General features: G+C 45.1%; 1 protein-coding gene across 1 annotated transcript in view; it reads left to right on the top strand.

Annotated features, from left to right (window-relative positions):
- LOC126528401 (uncharacterized peptidase C1-like protein F26E4.3) overlaps positions 1 to 13,406 on the top strand; it is a 48,014-nt gene extending 34,608 nt beyond the window's left edge. Inside the window, exons 7-12 of the mRNA XM_050176293.3 lie at positions 371 to 524; positions 5,809 to 5,971; positions 7,911 to 7,956; positions 9,944 to 10,067; positions 11,442 to 11,484; positions 12,132 to 13,406. Coding sequence (XP_050032250.1) covers positions 371 to 524; positions 5,809 to 5,971; positions 7,911 to 7,956; positions 9,944 to 10,067; positions 11,442 to 11,484; positions 12,132 to 12,347 — 746 coding nt within the window. The 3' untranslated portion in view covers positions 12,348 to 13,406. The remainder of the gene's footprint in view (positions 1 to 370; positions 525 to 5,808; positions 5,972 to 7,910; positions 7,957 to 9,943; positions 10,068 to 11,441; positions 11,485 to 12,131) is intronic.
- The last annotated feature ends 2,409 nt before the right edge of the window (positions 13,407 to 15,815 follow it).

Genomic DNA, 15,815 nt, shown 5'->3' with positions numbered 1-15,815 from the left:
GAAATTAGCTACGGCTGAAATTGACGTTATCGGTATTATGTTATCTTTTAGTCCACTTTCATTTCCCTTCTTCATCATCATACATCATACATACATCTTCATAAATAATTTACTTGCATCCTGGGCGATCTTCATATTAGCCTGAAGCTTCTGTTACCCTCCAACTTTCAGCTGCGTAGATTAGTCGCGGTTGAAAGCACTATACTTATATCGTAATTTTCTCTTGAACAAAGTTTGCGCGCGCAATCGAAGTTTGATTTATCTGACCGGGCTAGTCGGCGCTCCGTCTCGTTTTCGTGTCAGGTCTATCGCTTCAATGAATTATCGAGGCCATTTTTTTCACACCAGATTCGTTTGTGCGATTTCGCAGCTGTGGCTTCCGATCGGCTGTCGATCCAGTCCCGAGGCGTGGACAAGGTGGAAGTGTCCCCGCAGGACCTGATGTCTTGCCTCAACGGGGGACGCAGAGTCGTCTGTCAAGGTGGACACGCTGACCGCGGCTGGAGGTTCCTCGTCAACTATGGGTGCGTGATTCCGATACTCCCCAAGTTGCAAAGACCGTGAAACTCACAGTTACCTCGGACGCCACTTAGCGTTCTACCACATATAAACCCCGTGTGAAGAAAGAAAATGCGAACGGGTCTGACGCCTGCGTCGGACGCCTCGAGAACGCGAAGCTTTTGAGGAGTTTGCGCGGGGCTCCGTTGTTTGCTGCACCGCGCTGACGCGTTCTCTTTCGGCTTTCAGCTCTTCTTCGGAGGTATGCTTAGGTAACTGGCAACCTTGGTGGTCTTGTCTCACCACCTTAATTATAGATTAACTTCTTGAAGGGGCAGCGCAATATGACGAAGACAGAAGGCAGGAACAAAAAGGACAGCGCTGACACAGTTCCTGCCTTCTGTCTTCGTAATATTGCGCTGCCCCTTCAATATGTTCAAGCAGTACCAACTCACCCAAACGTCGATCCTTCTATAGATTAACCCGCAAACAGTTGCACGTGAGCGAGCTGCTTGGAACGATTGCTACGTTGATGCTCGTGTATATTGCGTTTTAGTTATCGTTTCGCGCGATGTATGCACAGTTTGCGTTGGGTGCTCTGTATTCGAGAGACACCATGCACGCGAGGCGCGGAGACTTCCGCGTGAGCGCGTTGGGCTGCGTGCGCGGCGATCGAGATGTGCCAGGCAGCTGCCACACAATTACGGTACATCATCTAAAAGAAAGCTTCACTTAAAAAAAATGGATGGAGAGGGGGAGGAGGCGGTGCGGATTTCAGCGAGTTATCCAGCTGGAAACTCGTTCGCTGTGACGGCGAAGCATAGTCTCACACTGGATACCGCGTGTTCTCGAGGACAACGCAACGTCTGACTACGCCCGTCTTCGTCCTTTGTGCCTCCGAAATGCGTGCGCAGACGCCAACACTCTCGGAGTCTGGGCGGAATGCATGACCCCGAACAATTTACCGTACCGCGCATGACAGCGCGGTAGCGCCCCCAGATGCTGACTGGATTGATTTCAAGTTCTTCTTTTTTAATGCGCTGTAGAATAACAAATATATTTTAGAAAATACTGCAACCCAACATTCAAAAGCAACGGTCAAGGACTCTGGATTTTTACACAAATTGTATGCCCCTCTCCAAGGGAACATAGAATCCTTTAATCTTCTGCCGAGCTGAAAAATGAAATTCTGGGATTTTACGTGTAAAAAAAAAAGTGCGCTTTCATTACGAGGCACGCCGTAGTGGGAGACTCCAGATTAGTTTAGACCATTTAGGGTTCGCGCCCAATACACAATACACGAGAGCCCTCATCAAAATCCGCTAGCCATGGCCAGGAATCGCGAACACGCGACATCGTGCTTAGCAGGCCAACGTCATAGCCGCTAGGCCACCACGGCGGGTCTTCTGCCGCGTCCTCACAGGAAGCATCGATGTACTACGATGTTTAAAAAGGAAAGTCCTTTTTCCCAGATACGCATACATTCTCGGTTCGAAACATCAGATAATTGACTATTTTCGAATGCGGCACGGTGCGCTCACTGTGTACCTCGTTTTTCTTGTTGGATTACATCACGACTATGAGAAACTGTGAGCCAGGCTGAGCCTAGAAAAAAAAAAAAAAGACTCGGATCAGCTAATTTGGCTAAATAAGCAACTTCCTAACAGCGACAGTAAAGTTCCAATGAAAGCCATTAGCTTTATCCAAGGCGTTCAGCGACGCACTTTACAGTTTTGCGAGAAATAGCCTTGTACTTTCCAACATTGACATGGTTATGCACGTTTTTGAACACAAAACATTCTTTAAAGGTTACTTTACCGCAATAGCTGTCTTTATGCGGCAAAGCAAACTTTAGTGCTTTTCTTCGTCTCGACGATAGTCCGTGCCTAAAAGGCCCTACGTGCATTACCCTCACGTGTATGCAACTAGGAATTTTGCCATTGCAACTCTGAGACGCTAAGGGTTTTGTCCTCTTACGGGGGAAGGGGGGGAATACAAGGATGAAAGGTAACCTGTCGCCTCTCCCTGTGTAGTCGTTGAGTACTACTTAAAGAAAGCTTCAACTTTTTAACTGACATGTCAATTTTAACTAAATTTGGCAGGACGCTTTGTCTTCTTGTCGTCAGAACATGTAAATTCTATCACTTTAGCGCAAATAGAAAAAAATGTACACATGTCCCGTTAAGCAAATGAGTTGGTTACCTTATGAAAACTATCATTTGAAAAATGAAGTTCAATTTAATTTTTCAGAATATCTTCTCAAAGCCCTATATTACAGGATAAGGGCAGCTACTTGCAATTCTATGCCTCGTTCTGTAGAAACAGCATCACTTGAAAAACCAGAGTTTTATGCGAAGCATATTACTAGAGCTCAACCCAGCTCCTCAGGCACGGCGGTGTCGCCTTCAATACCACGTGACACCGTGACGTCACGACAGAGGAGAAACGGGGCTCCAACTCACGCCGTCGCTCGCGGCGTCGCGGCGGTATATAAGCAGCTGCGCTTGTTTCTAGGTGGCTTTGGCTCAACACTTGCAAGATGGGCTGGGTGGGAATCGAACCAGGGTCTCCGGAGTGTGAGACGGAGACGCTACCACTGAGCCACGAGTACTATGCTTCAAAGCGGTACAAAAGCGCCTCTAGTGAATGCGGTGTTGCCTTAGAAACGAGCTGTTTCTAAGGCTCAGGCGTGCGTCGCTTGCTCAGGCGCACATTTCGTTGCCGCGCCGAACGCTGCGTTGCTCGACGCTCACCGCGTCCAATGCGGGGCGCGTAGTCGCTGCGCCGTAGCCCATTGTGTTACACCCCTTGGCGGGTCGACGGGAACGCTGTCGCGTTCCACTCTTGAAGGCGAAGCAGAGTAACGCACGAGTTGTTTCTTCTACTAGCCGAACCAAATATAGCCAAGCAACAGCAGTTTACCAGGCTAAACAGTGGTTCAACAACTAAAATAAAAGCTAGTATGCTTCGCATCCTGGGCTTAACCTTAGCTAAGCCACAGCCCTTTTTTTTACTGTTACCCAGAAATCTACGCTTCTTTCTCGGTAAAAGAAATTTAGAAAAACGAGATATCTATAGTTTTGTTCCTCAGACATTTTCAGCCTATAGAATGTTTCTTTTCGCCTTTGCAGTTTCGACACCATAGCGTTCCTAGAAGTCCAATTATTTTTGTATACACATTCGTAATCTTGTTTTAACAGCGGAGCTGTTCTATGTCGAGCCTTCGCCCTCCGTCGCCCGGTGAAATGCAGGGGGGCAGAGCACGCACCGCGGGCGGAGAGGGGTATAGGAGCAGGTGTTTCGCCGGCGCGCGCCCTTTCGCCCCATGTATTCTACTCGGCGCGAGCGGCAGCGCCGACGTCGCGCAAATCCAGAGCGTCGAGAGCGAGAAGCGCAAGCAAAGCGCCAGCGGAGGGAAGCCACTATCGCCGAGGATCGATAACGGGAACCGCAGGCTAGGCGCCAGCAGAGGCAAGCTAATCCCCAACTTCGAGAGTAGGAGGCCAAGCCGAGGCGCCGACCCAGTGAGATTCCTCTTGCGAAGGGCGCCGAAGACACCACACGAGAGAATTCCTCGACCGTGAGTGCGGCCACAGCTGCAAGGTGTACGTACGATAGACTGTGGTGTGATCACAACTTCACGCAACTGAAGAGCGTGCGCAACCCGGAACCGAAGCTCGAATCTAGCAAAACGAAGACAACGAGACAAAAGATTTGCACGAAAATTGCGCTAAACACGAGTTCGAACTTGAGAAAACGACCACCAGCTTCGCTACAGCTTTCACTGCGTGGAACTGGCTTTACTTTTTTCCTCGAAACTTCCCTATCAGCCTTGCCTGTAACAGATCCAGTCTTACCTGTTTTTTTCCCCCACCAATACTCTAAACGTTTCTTCCTTATCTCGACTGCTGACCGGGTGATGCTTTCATCCACTTTAAATCCAAGCGTTTCTGGGATGTGTCAGTTACCTATGGGCATCAGTGAGTGAATCCCTTGGCATTCCATTAGGATCCGCCGAGTGGTCTCCCGATTTTTGCTGCACCATACACATGCCCCATATTGTTTCGAGTACTTGCTCCAGTGTATTTTTGTCCATTCTTGTAGATCTCTATGGCCCTTTTTTGTTTCCATTCTTTGCATCCAAATCACTGTCTCTGTGTGTCTCACTTTCTTTGTAATGACTCCTCGCGACGTATTCTCGGGCGATGACTTTCGGCGATACTATCGCCTTCGCGTGGCGTAGTGCTCAACCAGCCAATCGGTCCATCCAGTTTTGCTCAACCAGTCAATCAGCGCACACAGAAAGTGATATCGCCGAAAGCCATCGTCTGAGAATACATCCCCTGGTTAACTATTTACATTTTCAATTATCCTGTAGTCAGTTGCCAACTTTCTTGACCTCTTGCTCCACGCTTTTCAGGCACGGATACTTGTCGGCAGATGCAGATCTGCCGACGGCATACTTTGGGAACATTTTTGGCATAGCTATAATAGCCCGCTAATTTGTAACAGATTTAACGAAACCTTACAAACTCTGATCAAACCAGGGCTCGCCCACCGCGGTGGCTTAGCGGCTGCGGCGGCCGCATTTCAATGGAGGCGAAATACAAGAACGCTTATGTGCCGTGCATTGGGTGCACGTCAAAGGACTCCAAGAGGTAAAAAAATATACGCAACTTCCCCTCCCCCAAATTTGGCGTGCCTCAGCATGGTTTTGGCTCGGAAAACCCTAGAATTCTAAATCAGGACTCCGCTCGTCCGCGTACGTGGCGCCAACGGCCTGCAATTGCAGCCATCACCTCGTGTGCTTCAGAAGCGTACCCAGCTTTTGCTCTGGAGCGAGCCTACAGATCCAGAATATAGGGAAAAATTCCGTGCTCGGTATCGTGCTGTACAATGCCCATACCAGAACTGGGGTGCATGGGCGAAAGCGTGCAATGCACAATGTTAGATGTCGCATCATGCTGTCACCTGCATAAGATACGACATAGCGGACCCACCCTGTATTACACAAGCTGATTTGAAAGCATGTTAAAGAACTCAAAGTGGTAAAAAAAAAATGAATCCAGTGCCCTCTATGGTGCATCTGTGTCGTTCAAGAATGTTAAATCCAATCAATCAATCAATCAATCAATCAATCAATCAATCAATCAATCAATGGATTGAGAATTTTGTCTTGTTGTTCGAGCGATAGTTGGGAACTGGGATCAACAGCAGCAAGAGCCGTTTGCACCTACTAAGTAGCGCGACGGCGCACTGAGAATTATAATTCTGCCGCGTGACAACTGTGTGGCCGTTCCCTTCACGCAGTGGCGTAGCCGAGGAGTGCTACCCGTACGAAGGCGCACAGAACAATGCCAGCGCCACCTGCCGCATCCCCCGGCGACGCATCCCTACCGAAGACGCACAGTGCCCCACGGGAAGGACGGACCAGAAGTACTTCTCCACTCCGCCTTACAGGGTGCCCGCTAACGTGAGTGCCCCAACCCCCTTGCAAGTCTTCTGCGATGTGCCTGAAATGGTACAAACACTGTGGGTACAGACGCGTTATGGATAAACATTGTGGCCAATTGTTAACGGGAATACGAGAGGGCGCTGCCCGAACTTGGGGGCGGAGCTTATACAGGGCCCCTCCGGCTGCGGGTGTCAATAAAATTGGTCCGATTAACTGCGCAAGCTTAGAAAGGGGCCAGCACCACCTAATAAAATTTACCTGCTACTTAGCGGTGTGCTTCCAGGTTTGTCACTAGGCAAGTTTACTTCTGCCACATGCATGTGCTCTCTTCAGTCGAGCCACACTATGTTGTATTGAAATGGGGAAGCTTCTTTGTTTCAAAAGCTTACACCGCCACGATGCATAATTCCAGGATGCACATTCAAAACACAAGGGAATATGCGACGCTCGTGAAGTACACGATAATGAGAAAAATTCCGACAGAACTTATAACGAATGGCGACGTTGATGCATTTAGCATTGAAAGAGTGTGGCGGCACTGTACTGACACTGCAGACACACGTCACGTATGTGGTGTGTATGCAGCCGGGTTACTCTCTCACGTTTCCAGCTTGGCGTGCTGCGCCATCTAGCGGCGCGGCTGCGAAGTGTGCCCGTGTGTATATTAAGACAACTTTGTCTGAACCTTGTCACACGGTAGCGACAATATTATGATATTAGCAGTGTCACGTAATATTGGTAGTGTCGATATATATGACGCGGATTTGATTCCACCCAGCACCAGAGAAAATTTTAATTCTCTTTTATCACTGAAGAGCGGCACATGCCCTGTGGAACATACCAAGTGACCCAAATTGGCATCTAAGAAGTTAATTGAAGAATAGCAAACTGGGCGAGTTGGTATAGTCTTTTTTTTTTGTTCCGTGTCAGTCATAGCACTACCCTTCAGACATGGTTCATCTGGAAGAGCACCACATACCGAGCGGCACATAATCAGTCACCCAAGTTGGTAGCAAGGAAGCTTATTGAAGAGCACACATACCCAGTGGCATGTAACCAGTAAGTCAAGTTGGCACAACAGTTCGCATGGCAGTCCAATGCTCTACCCATTAGACCATGGACTACCCAGCTACTCAAGTTGGCGGTAAAACAATCGGAGATCTAATAGACGGGCAGAAATGAAATCACTTGAAAGTGCGTGGAGTACCCTAAGAATGCTAATCACATTAAAAGAGATAGGAAAATTTTGACACACAGAATCGCAGCTCTACATCTGACTGACAAGTTTTAACACTATTAGGAGTAGTCTTGTTCATTATTACACGATGTCGTGAAACTAATCGCAGTTAAGAAAATGCTAGTGCAAAAGATTTGGATTGTGTACAAAATAGGACAACAAAAGCTGCTCTTCTATATCTACATGTATATCAATGTTGCAAAATGCAGGTTGAGCTTTATTTCCTGTCTGGATTTAATGCACTGATGTCCCACTTGGAGAATATTTAATAATTGTAATACTAGTAGGATTACCAATCAAAAATTGAAAATGGCCAACCTGGATTGGAGTGTAAAAGTGTTCCAAAAAGCAACATGCATATACTAGACTTACACATCTTAAGTTTCAAGAAAGCTCAAGTTCTGAAGCTCAGCTGCTGCACACGCTCTTAACAGAGAAACTAAGCGCACGAACACCTGCCACTTCACAAAACATACTTGCTGTATGCTAACCCATTGAATTAAGCTTTATCTGTACCAATATTCTGAGGGCAAACCAACTCTTGGGCTGCGCAGAAGCGCACAAAGCACTTCATGATCGTCTTTGTGTCCTCGAGTGCTCCTAATATTCAGTACATCGACAATAAACACAAATGCATACGTGAAAATTGAGTACAAAAGAGACATTATTTCACGTGATTCAGTATCGCGGCAGTAACATTCATCCTTGTGGTTCTTACAGGAGGAAGACATTATGCAGGAGATCTACGCCAACGGTCCTGTCCAAGGTAAGCAAGCCTTTATCAAAGAAGCAGAACCAGTATTCACAAGGAAGTTGTGTTCTTACAATAGAACTACTCATAAATGAAGATGTTGGCCAAGCATCGCATTAGACCCTGTCTGCTCGATGAAAACATACAAGGGTACCTAGTGAGTGCCCACAAACCCAGTGCATACCTGCATACTCTATGGAAATGCACCCAGCGAGTTTTCATTGAGCGGTCATGGTTGGACATGTTACTGAAAGTAGCCAGCCAATGAAAGATGGCGCTTACCAACTGAAAGCTTTATAAACGCAGACCCTGGGATCTGTATTGCACGTGCACGTCTTTAACTTTTTTAAGATATGCTACATCAAAGAATATTGCTGCAAATTTTGCAGAGTAGTGCTAGACGGGTCATTCCCATGCTGTGCAAAAAAGCAGTCGGGTAACGTCACTAACCATGCAGAAAGTGTTTGTCTTTACTTTTGCAGCACAAGCTGTGGTTTTATATTTTTTGAGCAATAACTGTCGTGGTGCAGAATGCCCATAAAATTTTTTGCACTCAAACGAAGATGCTCTGGCAGTTTCTTTGAAAGCAAGTTAACCTAGCCAAGCACTGCGAACCAGTCCCAGAGACTATGGCCTGGGTTTCGAGTCTGGTATTACAGCACACATTAATAAGGCTATTTGCGTAACTTGTGTTAAAGCAGCAAGAAACTAAGCTGCTATGTGAGCTCCTACTGAAGGTCGTGCAGGAAATAATCGCATTCTCTTGTCCAAACGAAAACAATCACTGCACAGATTATTTTTAATTACATATCACACATATGCTGTTGAAACACTAATGAACAGAAGTGACCATAGGCAGGAAATCGATTTGTACTGCACGTTATTGGAACATAAATATTGAAACAATATTGTACAATACATATACAGTACTATGTATGTAAAAACTGTAAAAACAATACAATAAACATCGTACATATTGTAACGAGAAAAAACAGTCGACAGTCCTTCCGAAGACTTCGTTTTATGATAATGAAGTACATTCGAAACACACTGGCTCATACCCACTCTGGATGATGGGCCACGAATGAGGTGGTTGTATGCCCAGTTTACGACTTCAGAAAGATTAACTTGAAAAGGTAAAACTGTGAATGAAAAAGTAGTGTGTAATCGAGAAGTGAGACAGCTGAATGGCTCATTATATTTTAATATAAATAAAAAGATTCACTGAACCATGTACAACAGAAGGAATGTAGAAAAGTTTACAATAGGAATAGTAAGGAAAGTAAGAATTAGCACGATATATGTTTTGTCACTTGAAGAGATTCAAACACAGAGTCGAACACGTCCCCATGGCTAAAACCCAGTGTCGAGACCCCAAAGAAGAATTTACTTGTTCAATCTTTTTCTCAGGTTGCCCTGTACGTTCATCATAACAATATAACTTCTTTTTTTTTCGCAAATGAAAAAGACTGAACTCATCTTGTATTGCACTAGTGGCATGATTTATTTCACTTTTTGTGCCTTTTTTTCCAGATGGCGCTTGTGATAACTATTACTCAGGATGGCTGAATCTCGAAAAATACTGAAAGGCTTTCATCCAACTGTCGAATTAAGTGATGGGATGATAACTTCAACTTGCCCACTGATGTGGGCTAGGAGCAGCTGGAAGGCCATTTGTGCCGTGTAAACAATTGTTCTCCATTCAAAACCAATCAGCAAACATCCACTTCCTTTCTTAGAACTCTGTGCTCACTAGTTTCCTGTCAAGAACGCTACGTCATCCTGATTACAAGCTTGCCGTTCGTGACCTGGAAGTAGCCGGTGCGCAGCGTTAAAGGAAAGAAATGCACACAAAATAGATAACAATGATTGTTGCAGGACAACTAAACGCCTCAAAGTGTGCAAACAGTTATTAGAATGTACCGCCCAAAGGAGTTGCCAGTACTCCCTTTTGCCAATCTCTGATGAGGTGACTCCTTTCCGACTCTTCATGTGTTTGCAGCACTGATCCTGGTGAAGGAGGACCTCTTCCTGTACCGCTCGGGAGTCTACAAGCACACGCGCATCTCCGAGTCCCTGCCACCCGAGTTCCGTAGGAGCGGATGGCATTCAGTTCGCATTCTTGGGTCAGTATACACCTCTGCGCCCATGCTTTGAAAACAATTATAATCTAAGACCATGTGGGCTGCTATCAAGCGTATATGCAAAGCATACCACTCCGTCTCACCAACTCGGTGCAGTGTGGCAAAAACTATGGGCCTCTCGACTGCCGAAAGCGCCACGCAACTAGGTTGCGCGGCACTTCTTTGTATTTTGTGAGCTTTCTTTCAGGCTTAGGAACTTCTATGTAACACATAATGAGCAACAGAAAGCTGGGTCATAAGTTTTTCAAAACGATCTGTGACTTTATCATTGACACTTTTAACACGAGAGCTTGTCAAGGGCCTCGTGTCGCAGAAAACCCAGTGTCGGCGTCCAGCATCCGCTGTCCTGCAAGTGAACATTGCCTTGTATATTTTGTACGGCACTAAAGTTCTATCACTAAAGTTGCTCAGGCCTTGTCTTCCATTTTTTACAAAGTTATTCCTCAGAATTTTGAGAATGACAACCCACAAACAAATGCCATGAAACAAAACACTGACAGTGCATGCTTTCTATGTTAAATCTTCTCAGAGTGAAATACTATAAGTGTGAAACAATAACAGAAGATCGGCCCATGCAAGAGGCCGTGTTTCTATCAGAAAGCACGCCTTTGTGCACAACGTTCACCGCCAGCGTTTCCCAGTAAACATTGCTTGGTTACATAAGCTGCTGTTGCCAGGAAGTCCGAGATGCAGTTGGGGATCTTCGAATGCTTTCGCGTTTCACTCTTAAAGGTGAGGCTCGAGCGTCCTCCAAATTTCGCTCTGAATATCAAGCAATTGATTATTTAATAATAATTATGTAATTAGGTGACATACGAAAAATTGTCCGACTTGCTCCAGGTGATGGCAAACATTACCTTGGTTCTGTCCAGCTACGCAGCACTTGCATATTTTAAAAATTTTGCCGTAAGTTATGTGGGACACATTGTACAAGTAGCATTCTTGATATGCTGGAGCAACTTTTCTGTTGTGGATAGTTTAGAAAACCAATTACTAATTACTGTACTAATTATGTTATACTTTCAATAACATTTCATTGCTTTTATTGCACAAATGTACTTTCCATGACCAGGAATAAAGGTGAAGAAGTTGTTCTAACTTTCCTCGATGTGGCACTGCGTTAGAGCAACATAGGGTTAAATGAAGCCCAGGCGTCCAAAATTTGTCCGGAGCTTTGCGCTATGCAGTGTCCCTGAAAGCTCGTGTACAGCTGCTCCTTATAAGGTTTCAAAACTACCCCCTCTCTTCCCAAAATAAAGGGCTCGTGGTGTCACATCCTAATTACTGCTTTTTCCACGGGCCCTCGAGACCTTTGAATGTGCGACAGCAAACATTGTGGCTGCTTTCATGTTTCAGATGGGGTGTCGACAGGTCTCACTACCGGCCAGTCAAGTACTGGGTAAGTGGCTCTTCTGTATCACGCTTAGTTTCTTATTTCATGCTGCCATGCTGCAGTGTCAGAATAACCCATCAGAATAACGAGAACAGGCAGGGACCGTATTTTTATTTAATTTTTAAAATTTTTTTCTTTCCTTTTTATTTTTTGTGCCCTTTGTCAATGGCTTGCACGACACCACGTTTTCGCTATCGCCACTCTCGCTATCACACCACTGGGTGATGAGACTTAAGCAGAATTGGAGGAATATAACTATGGTTCGGAACCAAGGGCAGCAATTTCTAAAAACCAATTTCATTGTCTTTCTTTCTTTCCATCTATGGCTTCGTTACAAAATACGGACTCTGGGCAGCCGTGTCACTGCCAACTCCTGATGTTTGGCAAATGTGGAAAACGCCACATAGAATAAAGACGACTATTATCGGAGACGCCTAAACAGTTCGCAATAGACTTCTGCACTAGTGTAGTACAGAGTACTGCACTTGCGCTATGACAATAGGTACAGCATGAAGAAGACATGGTCATCGCTGCCGTTAGGCGCGTCTCTATAGCCGTACTGAAAACCACGCTTCTGCTGGTTCATGCTAATCAAGTGCGATCGAGATAGCACAAAAACGGTACCTTCTAATCATGGCTCCGTCGGTGCACAGCTCTGCGCCAACTCTTGGGGCCATGCCTGGGGCGAGAACGGCTACTTCCGCATCGTGCGGGGCGAAGATGAAAGCCAGATCGAGTCCTTTGTGCTGGCCGTGTGGGGCCGCAGCTACGCCTCCTACTACCGGCAGCAGGGGTCGGGGCCACGGGAGCGCGAGTATGACGGATACCCCGGCGGCTACCCTGGCTATCCGCCCAACGAGCTCAGCTAAACCCCACCACCCACCTTCTACCATCGCAGTGCGTTCACGCCTTTATGTGCCTTCATTTCGCACTAAACGAGGGCTGCATTGCGCATATGTACACTTCATCAAAACTGACTGCAAATCATCGTGCATGCATTCAAAAGTCTGAACCACCACACTAACACTAGAAAACCTTCCATTGCGACAGATATGTGCCACTTAGCGGAACAATGATGTTAGGTTATTTAATAAACTGTGCCTGGAATTGCTTTTCATGGGCTTTTCTCAAATTTAAATGTTTCACCTTCATGTGCCAAAGCTTCTCATTGTACGCATGAAATGAAAGCCATGCGTTCCTAGGCAGATGTTTTGTGCAAAAGCACATAAAGTATACCGAGTTATGGTGGCTGCAAACAACGAGACTGCATTTTCATTACACTAGGTGCTGCTGAACAATATGTTGCTGTGACACAATAGGTTGAAACCATCTGAGCGATTTATGCCCTCCAGCCAGCCTCCATGAAATTTGATTCTGACAGAGCCACAGAGTTCTCAATGTTCTTGAATTCCTGCTCTAACACAGCACATCCACATATGTGCAGCAAATTATGTCTAATATGGTCACATACTGTAACAAAGAATGTGCCAGTGTGAGTTTTATTTTGCTAAGTTTCAACCTTGTCAACCATCCACTACTTCATTGTCCATGCTGTACAACAAGGTCACACTAGAAAGCATGCATTACATGTACTTGCACAATAAGCAATACAAACAATGTGTTCACGGTCAGGTCTACCACCTTTTGGTAACATAAGACTTCCCGTGTTATGTTATCTCATGTAGCTGTTTCATTTTTTTGGTATTTCAGGCAATGCATTTGAATTCTATGTAACATTACCACAATCTTTTCTTGCTTCGTTTATTTACAAGATGTAAGAAATCTTATTCTTGCCAGCTTATGCTGACATTCAGTGTTTCAAGAGTGTTTGCATTGTTTACATCCTGGCCTCAGGCCTGTTTTACGAGCTGTACACATTTTTCGTAGGTAAATAAATGTATCACTGCCAATGCACTATCACTACAAAAGTGTTCTAGTGAGCTCTTGAGCTTTTCGTGTTTGCTTGTTCCACAAACACAGGTGAGTACGCACTTGAATACCATCCTTATAGGAGCTACCTGTCCTGCAAACAATAGGGGGTTCCTCTGGATGCCAAATACAGCACATATTTGTCTCCTGATCAAGTTTTTTGAACAAATGATGAAATGAGCCTCCAATGATGGATTCGAATCTTCTCTTGTAATCACAAACTTCACTAATTGTGTGGGATATATAATATCGCTGTAATTGTCATTATATCAAACAAGAAAAATCTAGCACAAGTCTTTGTTCTTGTGACAAAGTGCAAGTGAAAAGCAAAATGGCATGTGCCTCATGACATGAACCTGCTTTCGTCCAGTAGCCTGCCAAATTGAGCAATTCAGGTTCAAACTTTCCTTCTCTTGAAATTTTAGAAACCATAGTAAGCACTAATAAGTGAAACAAGACTTAGGTACCATTCAGTCACAACTTGGAATGCTTTCCTATAACATTTACAGTTTTTCTTAAATATAGAAGCATGTTCACTTAAAATGATAGTGGTTCTGTCAGAGACAGACTGCCGTAATCCTGCATTATTGCATATGGACTCTCAACCTTTCATTGTCGCTTCATATTATACTATAAATGGATACTGCTGTAGGTGCACTGAAAAAAAAAATTGAAATAGCACTTGACACATTACTTTGGTTAAACAGAACAACAATAAATTCTTTTTTTTTAGGTTTTTTTACACTGTTTACAGGATATTCTTACGTGAAAGTAAAAACTTTCCGACTGCTTGTAATGCCTGGGGTCATATCACATACAAGACAGGAAAAAAAAAAATAATCTTTCAAGTCAGCAATCTTTAGTATCACATGTTCTGATGCCATCTGTAGTTCCCGCTTAGTGCAGCCAAGAGGCCTAAATGTTTGAGAAGCATCGATATTAAGGCTGCTATTTCCTGCGGTTGTGTCTGCTGACATCCTCAACAGTTTGTTCAAAAGAGCACAAATAATTAAAGAAGCAATGAACAATTACAGTTGAACTTCGATACCATCCTGTTACATACTATTTACCGGTGACAACGTTCATGACTGAGAACACAAAAGAACACATACAGATCCATTTACTTTTTATCGTTTCGTCCATTCACAGAAAACACTACCTTTTGGCACCAACATTCACTAGATCGCCAAACTGCGATCATATGATACATTTTCCGGCCGCCAGATCTCATGTAAACAAGAAAAGGTGTGAGGTATGCACGATTGAGAAAATGTAGCCGGTCGCACCGCCCACGTCTCACGTGAAAATGCTGGTGTGCACCAAGGTTCTTATTCGGGTGCCAGTAAATCACCTCCCAGGTCGCTGCACGCCACGTTCGTAGCTGTCGCCGCCAACCCTACTGCGATAAGCATCTTCACATATCTGTTTCAAAGCGTGTGGGGCGTAGTGCCGTTGGAAACATACTGCATGGTTTTAATAGGTGATAACTCAAGTATGCTGCCCTTCCCTACTGCCGGTGGTGCAAAGGGAGCGTCATGCATCTCTCTGGCATGATCGTAAGCATCGTACTACCCACCAGCTCAGTTTTATGTGCATTTCCTGTCGCGATCTTAAAACACTACACAATTGAAAAACAACAATATGCGTCTCAGGTCGCTTAGGCCCTACCAGCTTGACAGGCATTCGCGTCTCATGCTGCAACAATTCATGCTGAGTGGGCACAGCGAAACTTCTCACCAAAATGCCCTGCTCGTAGAAGCTGCTGACCCAGGATGAATTCTAGGAGCACAAATGTAAGCTTGTTGAAGCTGTAAAACGGCCAACGCGCATCTTGGGGCTGTTTGAGCCCCACCAGCTAGGTTTGCATTGGCACCTCGTGCAGCAACAATTCGCACAACGCTTTGAATTACATAGACGTCAACTACAGTTGAGTCTGTCAATTCTTTGTGACCTCCGATCATGTTTTCTCAGTTGGTACATCTTTTCTCACGTTTTTATTTCCAAAACTGTATGAACGAGGTTTTACTGTATACTGTTTCTGCAATATGTCACTGCTTGTGCATAATGCACATTTAACAGTCTTGCACAAACTTGTCCTTGGTAAAACTGCACTGGTTTGCTACCCCACAAGCCATTTGGTGTTGTACGACAGTCCTAATCTTGGCCCACGAGGGATTTATGATACCATGCAAATTGCCAGCTCACATTACAAGGACACAGCTTGACACCATGCTTGAAACCATGAAGTCAAGCTACAAGTGACACCAGTTTTGAAGTGGTTCAGTTAGTATATTTGCTTAATTATAACCAACCCTGTATTGTAACGTGCACAGATTTTCATGAACAGAAATGAAAGATCTCGTGCTCTCGATTGTAACACACACCCCTATTTTGCCTGCTGTGCCACT

Source organism: Dermacentor andersoni, chromosome 9, assembly GCF_023375885.2.
Source record: "Dermacentor andersoni chromosome 9, qqDerAnde1_hic_scaffold, whole genome shotgun sequence".
In the NCBI taxonomy this organism is placed as follows: domain Eukaryota; kingdom Metazoa; phylum Arthropoda; class Arachnida; order Ixodida; family Ixodidae; genus Dermacentor; species Dermacentor andersoni.
This window is presented reverse-complemented; position numbering and strand designations above follow the sequence as displayed.